The sequence below is a fragment of the Bos taurus genome, chromosome 18 (genome assembly GCF_002263795.3).
Source record: "Bos taurus isolate L1 Dominette 01449 registration number 42190680 breed Hereford chromosome 18, ARS-UCD2.0, whole genome shotgun sequence".
Classification (NCBI taxonomy): domain Eukaryota; kingdom Metazoa; phylum Chordata; class Mammalia; order Artiodactyla; family Bovidae; genus Bos; species Bos taurus.
Window position 1 is genome coordinate 35665171 of NC_037345.1, and position 21062 is coordinate 35686232.

The window sequence follows — 21062 nt, forward strand, 5'->3', positions numbered from 1 at the left end:
CCTCCTTACTTGGCATCTTTTTTTTCTTTTCAGTGGAGGGAGTGTGTCACACAGCTTGTGGGATCTTAGTTCCCTACCCAGAGTTTGAACCTGGGCCCTCAGCAGGGAAAGCTCAAAGTCCTAACCACTGGACCACAGGGAATTCCCAGCCTCTTGGCCTCTTGATTTTTCCCTTGGTGTTCACCCTCATTTCCCAGCCTCAAATACATGTGCAGGCACAGAAGACCACCAGATTTGTCCTCCGCCAGGGTGTCCACCCTCATTCAGGCCCCCTCTCTTATGGGACTGTTGTCCCAGATGACCTTCTTGTCTGGCCTTCCCCCCACACCCTGGCCTCTCCCTGCTTTAGTTGGCCTCAGTGATGCCACCAGAGTCTCTGTGTCAAGTCCAGTGAAGCCCGCCCTTTAGAGCCACTGCTGGCTCTTGGTGTTAGTTAAGTGTCCACAGCACGGCCTCATAAGCAAGTTCTTCCCAGCACACTTCTCACATACCTTATCCTGGAACTACGGGCATTCTAGTATCAACCTTCAAAGAGGCTACACCCTTTCATTGCCTCTAAACCTCTTTTGCCTTTGCCTATATTGTGTCCCCACCCAACACTCATCTTCTGGAAAACCCCAGCTCATCTTCCCAGCACAGATGTGGTCATCTCTTGGGGAGTTTTTTGTTCCCCAGCCCACCCCGAGCCAGGTGCTATGTGCACCATGATGCTGCGGACTACCTGGATGCTTTCACACCTCAGCTGCTCTGTTTCCAGTCAGTGGAGCTCTTCAGATGCAGAAAGGAAACTTGAGTTGTCTCTTTGAGTCCCAGACTCTCCCTGACCTTTTATGTATCTGGAGCTCAGGGAAGATGAACAGAGGTCAGACAATCAGAAGTCTGGCTGCCCTTCTTTAAAAAGCCATTATGTTAAGTAGGAAGTCTGTGGGGTGCCAGAGTAGGGTACCCCAGGGGAATGGATTGGGGTGCCAGTGGGTGATGGCAGGGTGAGGTATCAGTTGGGTGATGGTGAGTTGCATCGCAGAGGCGTGGGGGTGTCAGTGGGTAAGAGTGGGTCATGGCTTATGGTGGGGATATCCATGGATAAAGGAGGTGAAGGTTGGCTTGGTTGTGCATAGAGAACATGGGAGGATCCTGAGAGACTGGCCCTGCAGGCTTCTGGGCCTGCCTGAGCCTAGTTTAAGTGGGGAGTGTGGCTGCATGGCTGAGTATATGGATCCTCCTGACACATCTCTTGTCCTTCCAGGTTGTTTTTTGTGGGCTCCCGTGAGGGCCACCTCCCGGACCTCCTGTCCATGATCCACATTGAGCGTTTCACACCTATCCCTGCTTTACTGTTTAACGTAAGCTGTGCTGGGGAGTGTGGGCATTGGACATACCTGTGTGGTACTCCTGCTGAGTCTATGAGAGGACTGGTTGGGGCGAGGTATACTAGCTTCTTGGGGTACTTCCTGAACCTCTCAGTGTTTCTTTTTCCCACAATTTTTAAAAACATAAAAGTAAAACATAGAAAAGGCAAATGCTACAAAAGAATATAAATCAGTCAGATTTATCTGTCTCTTTTGTCAGTGGCTTCTTTTTTCTCCTCCTGCTCCTTCTAGCTCCTCATTTTTATTTTTTAAATCATACTTAAAAATCCAGGCCAGTGTACACCAGCTACCCTAGGAGCCTCTGTTCATATCGTAGGCATCATAGATTTCTATATAGTAGATGGCATTACAGTGTTTTCTTTCAACAAAATTAGTAAATGATGAAGTATTCTGACAGATGGAAGGAGTCCTGAAGAACTGTCATTTTCTAATTTGCACTGAGGTGTTATTAGATGTAAAGGATAGCAAGGACCCTAAGGAAAGCCTTACTCCAAGATTTGAAATATAGTTCATTGTTTTTATCATTTAGTTTCTTTTTTTTAATGGTTTTATTACTTTTTTTTCGTATTCATCTGGAGTTTATATCTGGTGAATGGAATGAGGAAGAGATTTACTTAATTTTTTTTGTCACATGGCTAGCCAATTATACCAATATCACTTATTGAATAGTCCATTTTTCTACATTTTTCAAACAAATTAAAAAAATTTTTTTTAGGATTTTTTTGCTGTGCCTTGTAGCATATGGGATCTTAGTTCCCAGACCAGGAATCAAAACTGTACCCCCTGCAGTGGAAGTGCAGCATCTTAACCATTGTGCTGCCAGGGAAGTCCCCACAGTTTTCAGATTTTTATCATATGATAATTTTTTAGCATGCTTCTTATGTGCCATGTACAGCAATTTGCCCCTTAAATGTATAATCATCTCAATTCATCCTTCCATCAGCACCAAGCTTCCTTATTTAGCATTATACTGAATATTTGAGAACTAAAGTGGGGCTGAGGGTGCTTTTTCAATTCCCCCCTCTCCCTGAAATTTTCATGGCAGTTCTCACCTGTTTGTTTATTTGTCTTGATAAACTGTGGTATCATTTTATCAAAATAAAAAATATCCTCAATATATTGATTGGAATAGCACTAAATGTATAAATTTAGGACAGTCTGACATCATAGCTTTTAAATTAATCACCTTGCACCCTACTTTTCTCCTCTCAGTATTGGGTCTCCTTCTGTCTCTAGAATGGGCTCTTTTTGTTTTCAATCCTTTGTTGATAATCTGAAAAGACGGGTAGAGGGAACTCCATATCCTTGAAGTTAAAGCAAATCTAACCTTTTCCTCAGACTCTATAGTCCCTTACTCCTGTCTTCCTGAACTCTTTTGTTCCAGAGGGCAAATCCTGTTATACTTCTTCCCAGGGGTATGGGTCTGTTTTGCTAATCTGCATTTTTAAGGCTCCAGGATAGTGAGATGGTTCTGGAGACACTTCCTCCTCTTTCAGCCAGGTAGTTGGGACCCATGTATGACAGTCTCAGAGGGCACTGGGTGATTCACGTTGAGGCTCATGCATCACAGTGAGGAGGGCCTCACTGTCTGCCATCAGAAGGGGAAAGGAGTCTAGCTTGTTACTGAGGTGCTTGCAAAAAGAAGGGAGGCATTGAATGCAGGAAGAGCCTCCAACAGAGACAGGAGGGAAGGCCGGTCTGGAGAATGGACCTATCTGATGCCAAGGGGGTCACTGAAAAGAGCCAGAGGTCATTGGTGAAGCTGAGTCAGCTCTCAGCCGATCTGGTGCTGACTGTTGAGTGACGGAGTTTCCAGGTGGCGGTGGTAACAGTGCCCACTCCTTTTCCCTCTACTCTCCCCCTCCAGTGCACCATGACACTCATCTACCTCACTGTGGAGGATGTTTTCCTGCTCATCAACTACTTCAGCTTCAGCTACTGGTTCTTTGTGGGCCTTTCTGTCGCTGGACAGCTCTACCTTCGCTGGAAGGAACCTGATCGGCCACGACCTCTCAAGGTCAGTGACTCTGGGCAGACCAGGAGGGGTGGGCCATCTCTTCAAGGTCTTCCCCCTCTCCCATTCCCCCATTCCCTCATCACACTTTACCTAACATCTCACCTCTCTTAATTTCAGCTGAGCCTGTTTTTTCCCATCGTGTTCTGCATTTGCTCCTTGTTTCTGGTGATCGTGCCCCTCTTCAGTGACACCATCAATTCCCTCATTGGCATTGGAATCACCCTCTCTGGGGTTCCTGTCTACTTCCTGGGTGTTTATCTGCCAGAGTCTCGGAGGCCACTCTTCATTCGGAATGTCCTTGGTGAGCTCTTTGCCTGTTACACACTGGCTTTGTGTGTGTGTGTGTGTGTGTACAAAGATGTGTGCACAGGTGGGTGTGATGGCTAATGGCTTCCCCTTACTAGTGATATGCTGGAGACCTGGCTGCCCCTTTTGATCTTGACATGATCACTTTAATTCTAACTTTAGAGTCCTATTTTGCGGTTAAACACCCCCTCCCTGAAAGTGCAGTCCGTGTAGCAAGACAAGGAGTCATGCATCAGACCCTCTGGTTGGGTATGGAGTAGAGAACAGTGAGGTTTGCTGGGGGTGAGCCTGGCACAGGGTGCCCAGGGGACAGGTGGGAGGAACCACGTACTTTAATCAGCCTTATGTTGTTATGTTGTTTAGATTGGGGCTGTCATTCTGTCACTGAATATCAGTTTGCTAAATTCTCTTCTCTATTTTCATTTAGCTGCTATCACCAAAGTCACCCAGAAGCTTTGCTTTTGCGTCCTGACTGAGCTAGATGTAGCTGAAGAGAGACAGGCTGAGAGGAAAACTGAGTAGAGGCCAGAAGTGATATCCCCCAAGGCCTGGAAGGCTGCTACCTGGGGCCACAGCCACCGAAGTCCAGATTACAAGACTGTGTGGACCCAACCCTTTTGTGCTAAAGGAGGGCTGTTGGCCCACATTATGTAAGGGGGCTCAGGGCTGATGGCCTGCTCAGGTGTTCACTCTCATTGGTAAGCTATGGGAGGAATCTCAGGGTCTGGGGCCAGCCTGAAGGTGGGGACTTCAGAGGGTGGTGGTGGGAGAGGACTTGGGCAGTAGGGGAATGGTGGTTCAGTTTTGTTCTGGTGAGTACAAACACTTACTTGGTGAGTTGCACTGGGGGAAGAGGGAGTGCTAGGTTAACAGCTGGGGCTGTTGGTTTCTGAATTTGACGTTTGAACCAGGAGTTTCTCTGAAGGGGATGCTCTGTGGGAAGTTTTCCTCTGACCAGGTCCAAGCACCTGACTTTAGAGGTCTGAAATATTACCATTTCTTCCTCTGGTTCAGAATCCTTCCCTGGGAAGAGGGTTGTCTTCCATTATTTATTGATATTATTTAATCCAGAACACCAGTTCCAGCAAAGCATTGGTCTTCATTAATTTACAGGATGTAATAGGCTGATTGTATTTAAAAATTGAAAGTACCCCAAAGCGAGTCCCTCTGACCTTAGAGGTATCTATGTGGTGGTTGGTGAGACTCTGACCACAGATTTTTTTGCTTAGTTTTAGCACAGTCTTCTGGAAAGATTTTTTTTTTTTTTTACTCCTGTACCGGTTACACTTTAGTATGTAGATAGGTCACACGTTAACAATCACCTGGCTCAAGTCCAGGAAGGACAGATGAACAAATGTGGGAGTCAGAAGCCTGGTAAAACTGCTACTTTGAAGGCTAATCCTTTATTTTACTTGAGACCTTAGTTCTTTGCTGTAGTTGGTAAATCCCTGGTTTCTGGTATGAAGTCTAAGAAGGCAGAAACTGTTCTAGGATTCAGGTGAATCACTTGAATTCTTTCAGCTGACAGTGGCTTAGAGACCATTTCCGGGACCCAAGCTGACAAGTAAGTTGTTCCTCTCTGTAAGGGCTGCTATGAGGGGCTGCTGTGCAGACCCATGCAAGCCCATTGTGGTGCTAGAAGTGGTCATTTTCCTGGAAACCTCACATCAGGCTGCATCATCCTCCTTGTCCCCGACACCAGGCTTTGTTTACACTCTGAGCCACTTTGGTGTGGGTCATTTGGACACTGCAGTCCTCTTCTGCCTGCCTCCCCTTGCCTGAGGTTTGGGGGAGCTGCAGTCTCAGGAAGAGCTTGGTACTTGTGGGAACTTGTTTTCTCCCTGTGGACATCAGTGACGACTCTGGAATAAAGCTGCTTCCACCTCCACCTGGCTCTTCAGCAGACTCATGATCAGAAGCAACTAATTCTGGTGCTCAGGCTGCGCTTTAGCTCCCAGGTGTGGCCGGAGTGGTACATCTGACCTAACGGATGTTCCTTCATGGGCCACCAGGCTGCATTGGATTGGACAGCCGTCCAGTGTTGCTTCCAGAAACTCATCCTGGACCCAGAAGAACCTGCTGGCTTGGTGTGCCCCCATGGGGTTCTTGTCCTTAGGTTTTGAAATCAGTCAATGATAAAGACAGGAACTGTGAGGCAATCTACCTTTCTGAGCATTCTTCTCCACCATACTGGCCCTAGCTGCAGACAAGGGAGTGACCTTGGTCATACTTGTTCAATTAAGGCAATTTAGGGGAGCATGCTCACAGCTGCCTTTGGTTCAGGGTATGCCTCTGTGAGAACACAGGAGTACATTCCTCCCGTCATGGGTTGTGGATTTGCCTGACAACAGGGAGTCTTTTGCAAAGGCTGACTTGCCCAGACTATGTAAACATGACTCCTGTCTGACCCAAGCTGGCACCTATCCCAGGGATCCTCTGGAGCTAATCCTTTGAGTATGCTTGTCTTGAAGGATCCCCCACCCATGCTTTAATTTTCTTCACTGAAGTAAATGACCAGCTTATCTCAGGAACTTATCATCTCCCAGTGGCTGCCAGGCAAGCAAGGACCTCACACTCTAGGTTCCCTCATACTTGCTTAGTGAGCCAGGTCACCCCCTCTCATTACTGGATGGTGACTGTGTTCTTCCCCTCTGTGTTGGATACAGACTTCTCCCAGGAACCCTTCTGAGGGAGGGAAGCCAGAGACTCCCTACAGCACTACAGCTTTGTTGTATAATTAATTTCTTCGAGGTCTTTGTTGTTGATCTCCTTCAGTCCTTCTCATGGTGTGCTAATCCTTCTGCAGTGGGTACAGTTTGTGAAGCTGTCAGCCCTTTAATATTGGCAAACTTTAAAGAGTACATAAGAGCAGTGAGCACGTTATAATAGCAGAGTGGTTTTCAATCCTTTGCTTCTATGCCTGCAGAAGACTGAGATGACTGGTATTAAACCTGGAAGTTGTTGCCTGTTGCTTGCAGCACTGAACTGCACCTTAGTGGATACTTAGGATAGGAAACCAAGTCTGTCTGTTGGTTTTATAACTGCAAGAGTAGGACAGAAGTGAATCACTTGAGGAGGTTTAACAACTTCATGTAGTTAAGAATATAGGCAAAGATGTACATAAAATAGAAAGTGAAATGGGTGGAGGTAGGATAGAAAAGTAGAAATGCTTATGAAATCTTAGAATGGGCAGGAAGACATTTCCTTGTTTATCTTCCCTTGTGAGAGTAAGTCTGTGCCCCAGGGCAAGAGGGCACACCTTGAATCGAAGGTTCTGTGTATTGTTTCCCTAGACCTGTGCAACATGGTAGCTACTAGCTATAAAGAGCTAAAGTATTCAGTTCCTCCATTGCAATAATCACATTTCACATGCTCAATAGCTGTATGTGGCTAATGCACAGTGCAGATAGAGAACATATTCGTCATTACAGAATGCCATCTTAGTCAGAGTTAAGGCATTTGTGGTTTGGAAAGGAGTAGGGACAGAGTTTGCTTACAAGAGATACCAGTTTTGGTAACAATATTGGTCCTGTTGACAGCAGTTTGGTTTTGGTGACTGCTGTGACTAGTTAAAACATTTCTCAGTGGAAAGCCAAGTTTAGGATGTGCTTTGCTTTTCCTCACTTGCTTTATGTCCTCAGTGTTTGAAACTTCTCACTCCCTTTTGGCAGGTGTTAGGGGAAGCAGGGAATATGGTGGGAAAACATGTAAGACAAATTTTACTTGCTCCCAATGTTCAAAGTTTTTATTAAATACATTTACACATACCTTGTTCCTTGGCACCACTGCCAGAGGAAACAAGCAATCTTTACAAGTGTTATCAGAGTCAGGAAGCAGGGAGGTAGGGATAGCTGTTTAAAACCTCACATCACAGGCAGATTCTACTTCCTTTCCTAATGGCCGTTACTGTCCAGTCTGTGCCACTATAAGGGACTCACTGCAGCCTTTCTAGAGTCCCTCTATCAAAAGAAACTGGCTTTTACTAGAGGCAGGTAACCTAGAAAAGCCCAGGCTTAGTGCTGATAAAATAAGAGACTCTCTCCCACTTAACTGGTTTCAGCGTAGGAGGAGAATGGGAATGCTGGGAAAATGCCTGGGCCAGGAAACTTCGATTTTATAGCATTTCCCGCCTGTGGACTGCAGGGTTGATTTTGATCAAGATAAATGGGCCCTACAGATAGTAGAAAGGACATTCCCTTAGTGCATGTTTTCCCTGTGGTGGAATGGTGCTGGTGGATATGCTTTTTCCTTCCCTTTATTAGGCTAGGAGGATGCTAACTACTGTGGCGGACCCTACGGTCACAGATCCCCCAGGGGCGTGTGGTAGAACCTCGTGGTTATCACAGCATCATCAGTCTGAATCGAGGTCATGGGGGCTGTCATAGTCAAACTCCTTCTGCACATCCAAAGGGTATTTGCTCCACATTGGTTGTCTGCTGTTGTCTCTTTCTTCGCTGCTGCTGTAATTGTCAGAGCCTAGAATAAAATAATAAGAATGGGCTCTAATTGTATGGTTTTCTAAATGACCACAAAAGTCCCTTCCCTTCTCAAAAAGTTTGTTTTGTATTATAAAATACTTGCTAGAATATAGAACAATTAAAAAAGAAGCAATAAAATTCTTACCATGTAAACCAAGCCCTTTAACATTGGAGTGTTTCATCATTTCTCCCCTAAATATGGGACTTTTTTTAAAATTGTAACAGTTGTAGTCATATTGCACATCTAATTTTGTTCCTTGCCACTTCCCCAGTAGAATATTCGTAGTTGAATTGTTCCTCTGTTACCAAACACTAAGAAATTCAAGGAATGGTGGTGCCAGAGCATCCTTCTTTTCTCTTCCCCGAGGTACCTAGTCTGTGTTGTTATACTTGTAAATGCAACAATTTACAAGTATCTGAGAAAACCCTTGGACGACTCCTACTGATGAACCTCTCCAGTACTTTATTCAGAGTAGAAGGGAAAAGGACTGTTGGTAGGCAATGACAGAACTAAGGATTTGAACCTAGGCCTGACTGACATTATACCTCCAGCAGCCCCCATGGAAACACTGGTCCTTCCATCTCCTACAGCTCCAACAGCTTATGGTTGAGCTAGTGGAGCTCAAATGGCAGAAAACGAAAACCAGCTAAGACATACCTGTCAATCTTGCTCACACCTCAGTCCCAGATCACATCAATCCCTCCCCAACCAGGGCTGCTATTACCTACCTCTGGAATCTTCATCTTCGTCACTGTTCTCCTCCTCTGGGTACTCATTGCGCCAGTTATTCTCACTGTTTTCATCATCTTCATCATCATAAATGTCCTCTGGTTGTTGATCATCATTCACCTGCACATCTCAACACAAATGTGAGTGTAAGTCAAAACCTCTAAAGGTATGCTCTGAGGGAAGCTATTAGCAGACCAACTTGGAGAGACGTCGTTTAAGGGTGGTGTGTGAAAAAGAGAAAACAGAGCAGTCTGCTAGTGGCTATAGTAACCTCTGCTGCTGCTGCTGCTGCTAAGTCACTTCAGTCGTGTCCGACTCTGTGTGACCCCTTAGACGGCAGCCTACCAGGCTGCCCCGTCCCTGGGATTCTACAGGCAAGAACACTGGAGTGGGTTGCCATTTCCTTCTCCAATGCATGAAAGTGAAAAGTGAAAGGTGAAAGTGAAGTTGCTCAGTCGTGTCCGACTCCCAGCGACCCCATGGACTGCAGCCCACCAGGCTCTTCCATCCATGGGATTTTCCAGGCAAGAATACTGCAGTGGGGTGCCATTGCCTTCTCCGATAGTAACCTCAGGCATTTATAATAAATTTTTCCTTTTAAGCAAGGGTAAGAACAATGATCAGGAATAGAACCTAGGGAGGCAAAGCATGTGATTGGGTAATAAGCTTAGGCTGCTTCGTGGGGCCCCTTACCAACTCCCACTCGTGGCTGTAGGGCTGCACAGAGAGGATGTTCTCAATCCATCCTGGAGTCGCCCTTTCCAAACAGTAAATGTCATACACAAAGTCGTCCTTTTGTTCCTTCTGATGCCCAGAACTTGGTCCACATTGAGATACATTCAACCCCTCACGGATCAACTCTACACAGTTGCAGAGGATCACATCTGGGTCAGATTTCTGTAAAAAGAACAGGAGATGATACATGTATAACCTAAAACATGGATGTCCCAAGAGGAGGAACCTAAGAGCTTGGTGAAGGAGGCCTTCCTGCAGTTCTACGTTGAATTCAAGATTCTTATCCCCATGGCCAACTAGTCTTTTTTCATTTATCTATGAAATAAAAAAACAGTCTATAAAATTAACATGTAGTATTACTTTTAAGGGAGAAGCTCACAAGATAGTTGCCTAGTCTTCTGTGGGTTGACACAAAAGAGCCCAAAGGAACACTAGAGGAAGGGGAGAGCCAGCACAAGTGGTTCATCTCACCCCAGGCTCTGCTTCTGCAGGTCTTCTCTGAGTTCCTTTGGTATGATGTTCTCCCTTTGGAGATCCACAGGCCCACTGCAGTGCCCCTATGGTTGACAGTCAAATGGGTCTGTATTTTGTGTGGCCACCTCTAGGGGCATAAGGGCGTTTCTTGGTACCTGGTGACTAGTACCAGCCATCACCCACCACTAGCTTGCTCACACTGACATCCTGCTTTTGCTCACAAACTAGGAGGGGACTCGATAATCCTTTTTCTGATAGTTTGAGAGATGTACTGCCCCAGAACAGAACTTGCCCAGGTAAGATGTGCTCCAGTGGCAAGAGGCTGTGTTATCCAGGGTCAGATCAGATCAGATCAGTCGCTCAGTCGTGTCCGACTCTTTGCGACCCCATGAATCGCAGCACGCCAGGCCTCCCTGTCCAACACCAACTCCCGAAATTCACCGAGACTCAGGTCCATGAAGTCAGTGATGCCATCCAGCCATCTCATCCTCTGTCGTCCCCTTCTCCTCTTGCCCCCAATCCCTCCCAGCATCAGAGTCTTTTCCAATGAGTCAACTCTTCACATGAGGTGGCCAAAGTACTGGAGTTTCAGCTTTAGCAGTGTTCCTTCCAAAGAACACCCAGGACTGATCTCCTTCAGAATGGACTGGTTAGATCTCCTTGCAGTCCAAGGGACTCTTAAGAGTCTTCTCCAACACCACAGTCCAACACCACAGTTCAAAAGCATCAATTCTTTGGCACTCAGCCTTCTTCACAGTCCAACTCTCAAATCCATACGTGATCACAGGAAAAACCATAGCCTTGACTAGACAAACCTTTGTTGGCAAAGTACTGTCTCTGCTTTTGAATATGCTATCTAGGTTGGTCATAACTTTCCTTCCAAGGAGTAAGCGTCTTTTAATTTCATGGCTGCAGTCACCATCTGCAGTGATTTTGGAGCCCAGAAAAATAAAGTCTGACACTGTTTCCACTGTTTCCCCATCTATTTCCCATGAAGTGATGGGACCGGATGCCATGATCTTTGTTTTCTGAATGCTGAGCTTTAAGCCAACTTTTTCACTCTCCACTTTCACTTTCATCAAGAGGCTTTTGAGTTTCTCTTCACTTTCTGCCATAAGGTTGGTGTCATCTGCATATCTGAGGTTATTGATATTTCTCCCGGCAATCTTGATTCCAGCTTGTGTTTCTTCCAGTCCAGCGTTTCTCATGACGTACTCTGCATATAAGTTAAATAAACAGGGTGACAACATACAGCCTTTTCCTATTTGGAACCAGTCTGTTGGTCCATGTCCAGTTCTAACTGTTGCTTCCTGACCTGCATACAAATTTCTCAAGAGGCAGATCAGGTGGTCTGGTATTCCCATCTCTTTCAGAATTTCCCACAGTTTATTGTGATCCACACACTCAAAGGCTTTGGCATAGTCAATAAAGCAGAAATAGATGTTTTTCTGGAACTCTCTTGCTTTTTCCATGATCCAGCGGATGTTGGCAATTTGATCTCTGGTTCCTCTGCCTTTGTAGCATGGGTTAATTTGGAAACGAGAGGGACATGCTGCAAGTCACTCTTGACGGGTTCACCACTGAGAGTTGTACAGCTCAAACCAAACACCATGTGGGGGGAAGAGGGTGTGTCCCATGGTGAAGGCAGATAGAGGGAGAGCAATGTTCTCATCATTTACAAGCTGTACAGCTCAAACCACACACCATATGGGGGGGAAGAGGGTGTGCCCCATGGTCAAGGCAGATAAAGGGAGAGCAATGTTCTCATCTTTTACAAGCTAAACAGAATTCTTCCTTGTTCTAAAGTTAAGAAGAACTAGACATGTCAGGTTTTGTGAAGACTCTTGACCAACCTCAAAGCTGTTTACAAGAAAAGTTCTGACTAACTCACAAGTCCACAGACCTCAGTTCAACAACTTATGCAGCCATTAAATATTAAAAAAAAAATTTACAGAAGTTAGCAAAACAAAAGTGCTAGACAAAAAAATAAACCAGTTTTGTTCCAATTATCTTTGGGATGGGGATAAAATGAATGCATTTTCTCCTACTTTATTTTTTGGGGCTACACCTGACCAGGGATTGAACCCACACCCCCTGCAGTAGAAGCAAGGAGTCTTAACACTGCACTGCCACCCCTCCCTTTATTTTGCTTTCTTTTCTTCATAAAAGAAAAAAAAATTTTAATCTAGTCTATGTATTTCTTTACCTATATTTGCAATTATGCTACATTCTGTTGTTAAAGTATCTTCCCATCTTGCCAGTCTTCATGGTTACCAATTTAGTGGTCTAATCAGTTGTATATGTCAGTTTCTATACATAATTGTTAGCCTCCATACACAGCACTATGATGAACGTGTCATTTCTTGCATTTGAAAAATGGAGATAAGAATACCTACCTTATATGGTTTTTGTGAGGATAAAATGAGTTAAAGTAAAAAAAAAAAAAAAAGAACCTAGCATAGTACTGGACACATTACTTAGTATACAAACAGTAGCTTTTGTTAATACCATAGCTATTTGCTTCTGTGGAATTATTTCCCTAGGATAAATCCTGGGGGTGAGATTGCTATCACCAATTTTAAATTTTCTTTACATTTCTGGATGGCTTTAGAGTGCAAACAATAAAAATAGTTTGAAAAATAGGCTCCAATGTATTTTTAGGATGCTTGATATTACTGTAAAGCCCAAAGGCTTGCATAAATTTTAAGCACTACAATCATGTACAGTTTTAATCAGAGCCTCGCCAACAGTGCTATCAGCAACTCTTTTCCCAGTCATCTAGTAAGCGTAAAACCTCGTGTGCTGTTTAAATTTATGTTTTTTAATAATCTGCAAACATTTTTGATGTGTTTATAGTTTGTACTGCATTGTCGGGAAAACCTGTGTTCAGATCCTTCCTAGCTTATCTACTAATTTTTCTTAGATTATTTAATGGGCTATTTAACTGACTTGATTCCACTGAACATGGGTTCACTTTTAAAATGTGTAACTTATGACACGGTCTGGAATTAGTTTTGGTAAAACAGATGGCTATCATGTCCAGGTATACTAGTAATACAATTAAATATTTTTTGCTTGATATATTTTAAATTTAAATTTCATTTGGGGGGGCTTCCCTGGTGCCTCAGTGGTAAAGAACCTGCCTGCCAATGCAGGAGACATGGGTTCAATACCTGTTACATGAAGATCACACATGCCTTGGAGTAACTAAGCCTGTGAGCCACAACTACTGAGCTTGTGCTCTACAGCCTGGGAGCTGCAACTTCTGAGTCCACGTGTTGCAACTACTGAAGCTCGTGTGCCCTACAGCCTGTGCTCTGCAACAAGCCAAGCCACCACAATGAGAAGATCGTGCACTGCAACTAGGGGGTAGCCCCCACTCACTGCAACTAGAGAAAAGCCCAGGCAGCAACAAAGACCCAACATAGCCAAAAACTATTTTGTTTGTTTTTCATTTTTTAAACTTCAGAAACCATTAAAAAGAATGATATTTGAAAAATGTTTATCAAGAGAAGGCATACCTTAGATTGAGAATTTTCTATTTCTCTGGTCTTATGCATGTAGTTGACTTTGTTTTTTGGAAGTGAGGTACTAATTTAGAAAATGTAATTAGTAGAAAGTGACACTGAATTAAATGTGAGGAAGATTTGCGTTCTAATCCTAAATCTGCCTCAAACTTGGTATGCTACCCAGGCCTGGTCCTTTAATCTCTCTTTGATGAGTTTTCCCATCTGCTTTATTTTTACATTGGTCAAAATCTCCAGCGATTCCCCATCTCAGGGTGAAAGGCAAGGTGTCCTTTCAAGTACTGACCTGAAAGGATCTAGCAGATACCCTCTTCCAAAATTCCTTACTATATTCTCCCAACTCATTGGGCACCAGGCACATTGACCTTGCAAACATCAGACAAATTTGGCTTCTGGGTCTCTGCACTTACAGCTCCTCGGTATGGAATCCCTTTCCCCAAGACATCTGCAGTGCCCAGCCATTCACCTCCTTCAAGTCTTCACTCAAAAGTCATCTCAGTGAAAATGACACTGAAATGGGACCACACTTTTCCTTTTTTCTTTGCCCCTTTTATGGCCCATATCACCATGTGATCAGATCAGATCAGATCAGTCGCTCAGTCGTGTCCAACTCTTTGCGACCCCGTGAATCGAAGCCCACCAGGCCACCTGGTCCATCACCAACTCCCGGAGTTCACTGAGACTCACGTCCATCGAGTCAGTGATGCCATCCAGCCATCTCATCCTCTATCATCCCCTTCTCCTCCTGCCCCCAATCCCTCCCAGCATCAGAGTCTTTTCCAATGAGTCAACTCTTCGCATGAGGTGGCACAAGTACTGGAGTTTCAGCTTTAGCATCATTCCTTCCAAAGAAATCCCAGGGCTGATCTCCTTCAGAATGGACTGGTTGGATCTCCTTGCAGTCCAAGGGACTCTCAAGAGTCTTCTCCAACACCACAGTTCCAAAGCATCAATTCTTCGGCGCTCAGCCTTCTTCACAGTCTGATGAACTATGGAATGAGGTTCGTGACATTGTACAGGAGACAGGGATCAAGACCATCCCCAAGGAAAAGAAATGCAAAAAATCAAAATGGCTGTCTGGGGAGGCCTTACAAATAGCTGTGAAAAGAAGAGAAGCGAAAAGCAAAGGAAAAAAGGAAAGATATAAACACCATGTGATATCGAATTTATATGTTTGATGTTTCTCTTCTCCACCTGCATGCTGGGTCCTCATTGCTGTACCTACAAAACCTAAGAATCATACTTGGCACAGAGTGGGCGCTGAGTAAATGTTGAGTGGATAACCTAACCTGAAAATTGTGGCTATCAAGCTGGGTGGATCATCCATCACTAAAGTGAGGCCACGTGTACCCTCTTTAACTGTGTGCTGACTTTGCGCAGAGAAGCCCAGAGGTCGACTCTGGGGCTGTACTCACTTTGCAGGAGATCGCGGCGGCGGCGACCTCTGCATCTTCTTCGTGGACCAGGTCTAATAGCTGAAAGTTTGCGTCGTCGGCGGCTTTTGCAGTTCCTGACGCATCCTCGGACTCCAAGCTGTCCGAGGGAATTCCCGAGGATCGGCGGCTAAAGACTACTCTGTAGCGGCCTTCCTGTCGGATCTCCCGAGCAGAAGCGCGGAGATGATGGCGGATACGTTGCTGGCTGCCCTGGGACGGGCGCAGGGCGGCCCGCAGGAGCGGCTGGACTGGCTCCTCCTAGGGTTGGGGAGAAGTAGAGGTGTGGGGCGGCATAAACAGGGGTTGGTGAAAGGGTCACGGATAAGGATGCACCCCAGCTGTACCCTAAGATCCCTTTCATAGCGGCTCCTTCCCGGCCCAATACCTGTGAGCGCACGGTGGCCACCAACTGGAAGACATTATTTTCTGCTGCTCTCTCCAGACCCTCTGGAGACGTCTTTGGAGTTTCCAATTCAACTGCACTGGAGCGGAGGCGTTTACAAGCGAGGACCAAAGCCTCGGCGGGCTCTGTGCCGAGCTTCCGCTTCACCCGGAGAACAGCTGTACGTCCAGCCTCCATAGCGGCTGCCGTGGAGCACTGTGGGAACGTGTTGGGTGTGACGGAAGAGCTCTTCAGTTCCGCTTCCGGGCCCGCCCCCGGCACACTCAGAGAGTCTAGGGAGGTCCCGCCCTCCCACGCCTGTAGAGGCAAGATGGCGGTGACGGAAGAAGTGAATGGAACTGTTCCCGCGTCGGGTGAGACGCTGGACGGGTTGGGAAGGTGGGGTCGCGGTTGAAGGCTCGAATGCAGCCAGAAACGTACTCAGCCCACGGCCTCGGTCGTACTTGAACACTGAGGTATACACCTCTTCGGGACTCCGAAGGAACTTCTAGAGTCCGCATGGGGAGGCTCAGAGCTCCCGAACGGCGGTAGTGCGGGTTTCTAGGGGGTCCCCGCCTCTGCCATTCAGTCGGGTAATTGCTTCTAGTTTGGCTTGTGACTGAGCACCTTCGCGGGGAGTACCTGGCGCCTCCTCTCAGCGACAGAGACCCGCACGTCAGTCTTTCGGAGCTTCAGCTATCGCACCCTTGACTGGTCCATGGTCCCCTGGTTCATAGGTCTTTCCCAGTCACAGTGTTCTCAGTAGTTGGAAACCAGTCTGTTTACCACACATTGGTCAGAGAGTCCCTGTAAAAGCGTACACCCACCGTTTGTTGTTCAGTCGCTCGGTCGTGTCCGACTCTTTGCGACACCCGCCGTAGATACTCCTTTGCTTAAAACCGTTGAGTGGCTCTCAGTGTACCTAGAACAAAATCAAAACACCTTTCCAAAGTCAGCATGGCACAACGGTTTGCAGAAGCCCACATGCCTAATCTCCTATCATTTCTTCTGCTCAAAGTGCTTCAGTCACTCAGACTTTTGTAACTCTGCACCTAATTCTTGACATTTTACGTCCTGTTTTTGGAAAAGTTGGGGTAAGGATTCCTGAAATATGAGCACTACACTATCATAGCTTTTAACCCCGCTTATCTTTCAGGCCTCAATTTAGATGCTATTTTCCTCAGAGAACCTTTTCATAACTTTGTTATTCTCTTTCATAGCACCCTATGCATTTCCTTTCTTGCCCTCAAGTAGTCTGTAATTATTTTATTTACTCTCTTTTATTAGGATCTATAAATTCTTGGAGGACAAGAACCTCCTTTCTCTTTATGGTAGTCCTCCAGTCCTAATACAGTACCTGGCATACAGAAGGTGCCTGGTAAATTTTGAGTGACTGAACCAGAGGTCTACTCTGAAATCTGACTAGTAAAGCAATTAGGGCTTGGCAGTTGATTTCCATCCTCTCCTTGTAAATAACCATGTGATTACACAGCTCTTGGAGAATGAGGAGGAGATTAGAGTATCCTGAATCTAGATTGTGGGCTCCTTCTGGGAGAGAGGATAAGGCATAGTAATACATGAGGAGATTCATGTGTGGAAGATACGTAGTGTTCACCCAGAGAGGTTACAGGACATAGTTTCTGTCCTCAAGCATTTGTTTAGATTTATATGAAACCAGTGACTTCTCTACAGTTCTGAAAAGACACTGTGGTCCTAGTTACAGCCTCTGCAACATCATAGATGAAAAGAGAATTCCATAAATTACAATACTTTACTTCCCCTTAACCTTTAAGTGACTTCACGATTGATTACATGTGGACCAGAGGATAAGGGTTTTAGGAATCTCCACAATATGGACCCCATCAACATGTTTGACTTCTTGTTCAATGGAACTTCAGGTTAATTTATTAGTTCACTGTGCATGATTTTTTAAGCCTCTCTAATCTGGTGGAGTACTTTCTCCCTCCCTTCCCCCATCTAAATCCTACCCATCTTTTAAACTTCTTTCTACTACAGCATTTGTTGGAAGTGTTTTCTGAAGCATATTACAGATTATGGTAGTTCTAGATACTCTCCCTTTTAATGACATTAGCTTATGAGATATGTAGAGCTGATTCTAGCAGTGCTTTTCAAGCTGTAGGTTGAAACCCTTTGGTGAGTTATTAAAACAATTCAGTGGATTATGACCTGCATGACAAATAAAAATTAAATAGAGTGGACTATATCAGAGGGTCTTGCCTACATGAAGACTAAGTAATTGTTTTGTGAAACTTTATATTCCGTGTGTGTGTTGTGTCTCAAGGTAAAATATATTTCTTACTGGGGTTGTCAGAAAGCTTGATAACCACTAAATTAGAGACTAGATATACTGAAGTAGAGTTTTGCTGAAGGACTAATTGACTACTTTGAACCAGGCTAGTGACTGAGTCTTTTCAGAAAAGATTGTTACCCATCCTCTAGTATAAGAATTCAGTGTTTACTTAGTTTAGATGACTTCAGAAGAAAGTCAGTAACTCTGGCCAGTAAAATGCCTTACAAATGTTTAGGGTCTTGCGGAGTGGGCATTCTTTTTAAAGTTTACAGATGATGGATCAGTGCTTATCAAGAAATGAAGGAAAAGGTAGAACACTTACTGTTTTTTAAATAATAAGAGGGAGGGCACTGTGAGAGGCCATGTTTGCTGAGAAGAACCTTCAGATTTTGAGCTGTGGGATTTCTCTCTCAGAAATAGATCTTTGGCAGGAAACAGGCCATGTAAGACATTGATCTGGTGAGATTTCATTTATTCGAAGCCTTTTTTTTTTAGATGAAGAAAGTTAAAATTGCTTTTAAAATTCAATACTGAGTAGATAAGAAGTAACTGACATAACAGTAATATAATAACATAATAATATAACATAATAGTGAGGCACTAAGAAAAACAGTATAATTAGAAAAAGAACAATTACTATTACTTTTGAAGTCTCCTGTGAAGGCCTTTGATTTTGAAGGCCTTTGTGGATTCCATCCTTTTCCCTTCATTCCTATAGGTAACCACTATCATCATTCCCTGTTATGCTTTCGGTGTGATCCCTGAAGACTATATTCTCTGTTGCATAATTATGAATTTCATATGAATACAATCATGTATACTCTGTGGTTTGCTTATTCTTTGGCTTGGTGTTATATTTTGGGGATTGTTCATGTTGAATGTTAGCTATGATTTATTTGCTCAGGTGAGGTTTACTTAGGTGAGTTGAATTACTATTTCTTTGCATATTTCCTTAAACTAAATTTTACTATTCTAAGACAGTATTGCTGATACTCCTTTATTGCTTCACTTTCACTTTTCACTTTCATGAACTGGAGAAGGAAATGGCAACCCACTCCAGTGTTCTTGCCTAGAGAATCCCAGGGACGGGGGAGCCTGGTGGGCTGCCGTCTCTGGGATCGCACAGAGTTGGACACGACTGAAGCGACTTAGCAGCAGCAGCAGCAGCAGCAGTCTCTGTGTTCTCCCTTTTCCTTCTAGGCCTTTCTTCTGCATTATTTCTCTTCTCACCTGCCTTCACCTGAGGCTGTACTCAGGTGCAACTCTGAGGCTCATTTGACCCCATTGAAACTATGGAGGCCTGCTGAAGTTTCCAGATAGCTTTCTGAATTTTTGTCTTAATGATTTTTGATGTTGTGTGCTGAATATAAAACTAAGTAACTCTTGATGGGAAGATCGAAATTCTGATGAACTAATATTTTCAGTGTCTCTGACATTTTCATCCATTTTATGAGTTCTTTTTTTTCCCCTTGTCTTAAAAATTCGTTTCCCTCTGTATTTTGGGGCATTATGATTTGAATAGATTTCTGACGATCAGACTTGTCTACAAGAAGTCAACTGGCAAGGCTGCTTTTCTCTGCTAAAGCTGAGAAGCTGATTGACATCATGAAAGTCTTCTGTGGGCGGGCCAATCCGACCACAGGATCTGTGGAGTGGCTGGAGGAGGATGAGCATTATGACTACCACCAGGAGATTGCAAGGTAATGGGGGTTTTTTTGTTTTTCCCCACAGTTCACTGTAGCTGGGTAGGGCCGTTGATCTCAAAGCAGATTCCTTGGAATCCAGTCTGAGTGGGGAATAGATTGTCACCAAGTGCTTCTGACCAGGGCAGTGTTGCTCACCAGCAGGTCTGCTCAGCTAGGTAGGTTTGTGTGGGAGTTCCACAAAGTCATACCTGTGTGGAGAGTCAGACGTTGTGTAGCAGCCATATCAGAGCCCCAGAGGATTTGTCTAGTGGACCAAAGAGGACCCAGGGTTCAGTAGTAGTAACAGCAATAGACGAACTTATGAAAGTTAATTATTGAGTCACTGAAATGATGACACATTTATCATATGGTTAAATTCTCTTTAATGGAAAACATGGGGGAAAGTGAATTATTTTTTTTCCTTTGGAGGGATGTTTAAAAGTATGTCAGTGAGTTACTGTTATTAAGCAATCATTAAGTGTATACAACACTGTGTGAAGGCTGTGAATACCAAAATGAAGAAGATCAGGTTCTGGTTCTCAAAGAACATGCAGATTTGTGGAAGAGACAGATATATAAAAAATTATGACACCATGAGATGAAGATCAGTGGAAATGGGCACAAAAGTGCATGGAAGCATCAAGAACCAGCTCTGCTGGGAGAGTGATAATTTGAATGATTTCTCAAATCTAAAGAGAGAGTGATTGCTTTCCAGGCAGCAGGGATTATGTGCAGACTTGCAGATGAGCTAGTTTGGGGAATGACTAGCAGGTCACTGTGACTGGAGTGTGGTGAAAAAGTAGCGCTGTGGTGAGGGAGGCTGCTGAAAAGGTGGGTGGCGTCACGTTGTAGTTGGTGGGAGCAAAATGCTGGAAGAGGAGCACAGTTCTCTTAAGTTCTAGCTTTGCCACTTAAGTCTGTGACATTGGCCAAGCTTCTAAACTTCTCTTAGCCTCGAAGTAGTAATATGTGCCCCGTGTACAGTATAACAGTACATGCCTCAGTATAATAACATGTATCCCATAGTATGATACCTTTTTCTTACCATCGTTTGATGATTGAATGAAGTACAATGTTTGGTACAAAATAAGAGCTCAAATACATTACTTTCCAAGTATTTTGGATGTTATTTTCTGAGTGATTGAGATGTTAAATAGGGAAGAAAATAGATGAGGTTGCATTTTGGAACATTCCCTGAGAGCAGTGTGGAAAGAGCAAACAACTTGTGGGCATTTGGGTAGATATCGCAGCCCCATGGCTGAGACAGCAGAGGTGGAGAGAGGAGGAGAAAGCTTTGAGGGAGCCTAAGTTTGGTAACTCTTGGGTGCAGTGATGGAAAGAGAGAGAAAATTCAAGAAGCACCAAGATTTCTGATTTGAGTAAGTGGATGGAAAACAGTTCCATCCCAAGGAGAACACAGGAGGAATGAATGTTGTTGGGAGATGAAGATTAGTGTCTGGGTTTGGCCATCCAGATGGAAATGCCAGTGGGCAGATAAATTATGGATCTGGACAGTTTGCAGTTATTAGTGAGAGTTGAAGCTGGAAGAGATTGCAGGCTTTCAGAGATCGTGTGGGATAAGAAAGGTAGAGGGCTGAAGAAAGAATCCTG

The 21062-nt window shown here is 44.5% G+C and overlaps 3 protein-coding genes across 12 annotated transcripts in view; 2 read left to right on the top strand and 1 right to left on the bottom strand.

The window, feature by feature from the left end:
* Positions 1–8337, top strand: part of SLC7A6 (solute carrier family 7 member 6) — a 32243-nt gene extending 23906 nt beyond the window's left edge. For all 7 annotated transcript variants that reach the window (XM_010814517.4, XM_059877466.1, XM_059877467.1 and 4 more), the window contains 4 exons: positions 1247–1343; positions 3238–3387; positions 3505–3688; positions 4121–8337. In XM_010814517.4, the coding sequence (XP_010812819.1) occupies positions 1247–1343; positions 3238–3387; positions 3505–3688; positions 4121–4215 (526 nt within the window). In that variant the 3' untranslated portion in view covers positions 4216–8337. The remainder of the gene's footprint in view (positions 1–1246; positions 1344–3237; positions 3388–3504; positions 3689–4120) is intronic.
* On the bottom strand, positions 7417–15662 carry SLC7A6OS (solute carrier family 7 member 6 opposite strand). The gene is made up of 5 exons (NM_001075567.1): positions 15459–15662; positions 15053–15331; positions 9595–9798; positions 8901–9021; positions 7417–8169 (listed from the first exon to the last, which is right to left on the bottom strand). The coding sequence occupies exons 1-5, from the start codon at positions 15651–15653 to the stop codon at positions 8045–8047; spliced, it is 924 nt and encodes a 307-aa protein (NP_001069035.1). The 5' UTR covers positions 15654–15662; the 3' UTR covers positions 7417–8044.
* Positions 15663–15768: 106 nt separating this feature from the next.
* PRMT7 (protein arginine methyltransferase 7) overlaps positions 15769–21062 on the top strand; it is a 40769-nt gene continuing 35475 nt past the window's right edge. For 3 of the 4 annotated variants that reach the window (XM_005218569.5, XM_024978199.2, XM_024978200.2), the window contains exons 1-2: positions 15776–15829; positions 19289–19466. In XM_005218569.5, coding sequence (XP_005218626.1) covers positions 19372–19466 — 95 coding nt within the window. In that variant the 5' untranslated portion in view covers positions 15776–15829; positions 19289–19371. 4 annotated transcript variants of the gene reach the window in all.

What these genes read in the sequence shown, in the direction of transcription:
- SLC7A6OS (NM_001075567.1), bottom strand. Translation starts at nt 15,653, where the DNA reads ATGGAGGCTGGACGTACAGCTGTTCTCCGGGTGAAGCGGAAGCTCGGC. An exon ending in ACAGCCACGAGTGGGAGTTG is followed by an intron (nt 9,022 to 9,594) that starts GTAAGGGGCCCC and finishes TGAGATGTGCAG; the next exon opens with GTGAATGATGATCAACAACC. An exon ending in CGAAGATGAAGATTCCAGAG is followed by an intron (nt 8,170 to 8,900) that starts GTAGGTAATAGC and finishes ATTTTATTCTAG; the next exon opens with GCTCTGACAATTACAGCAGC.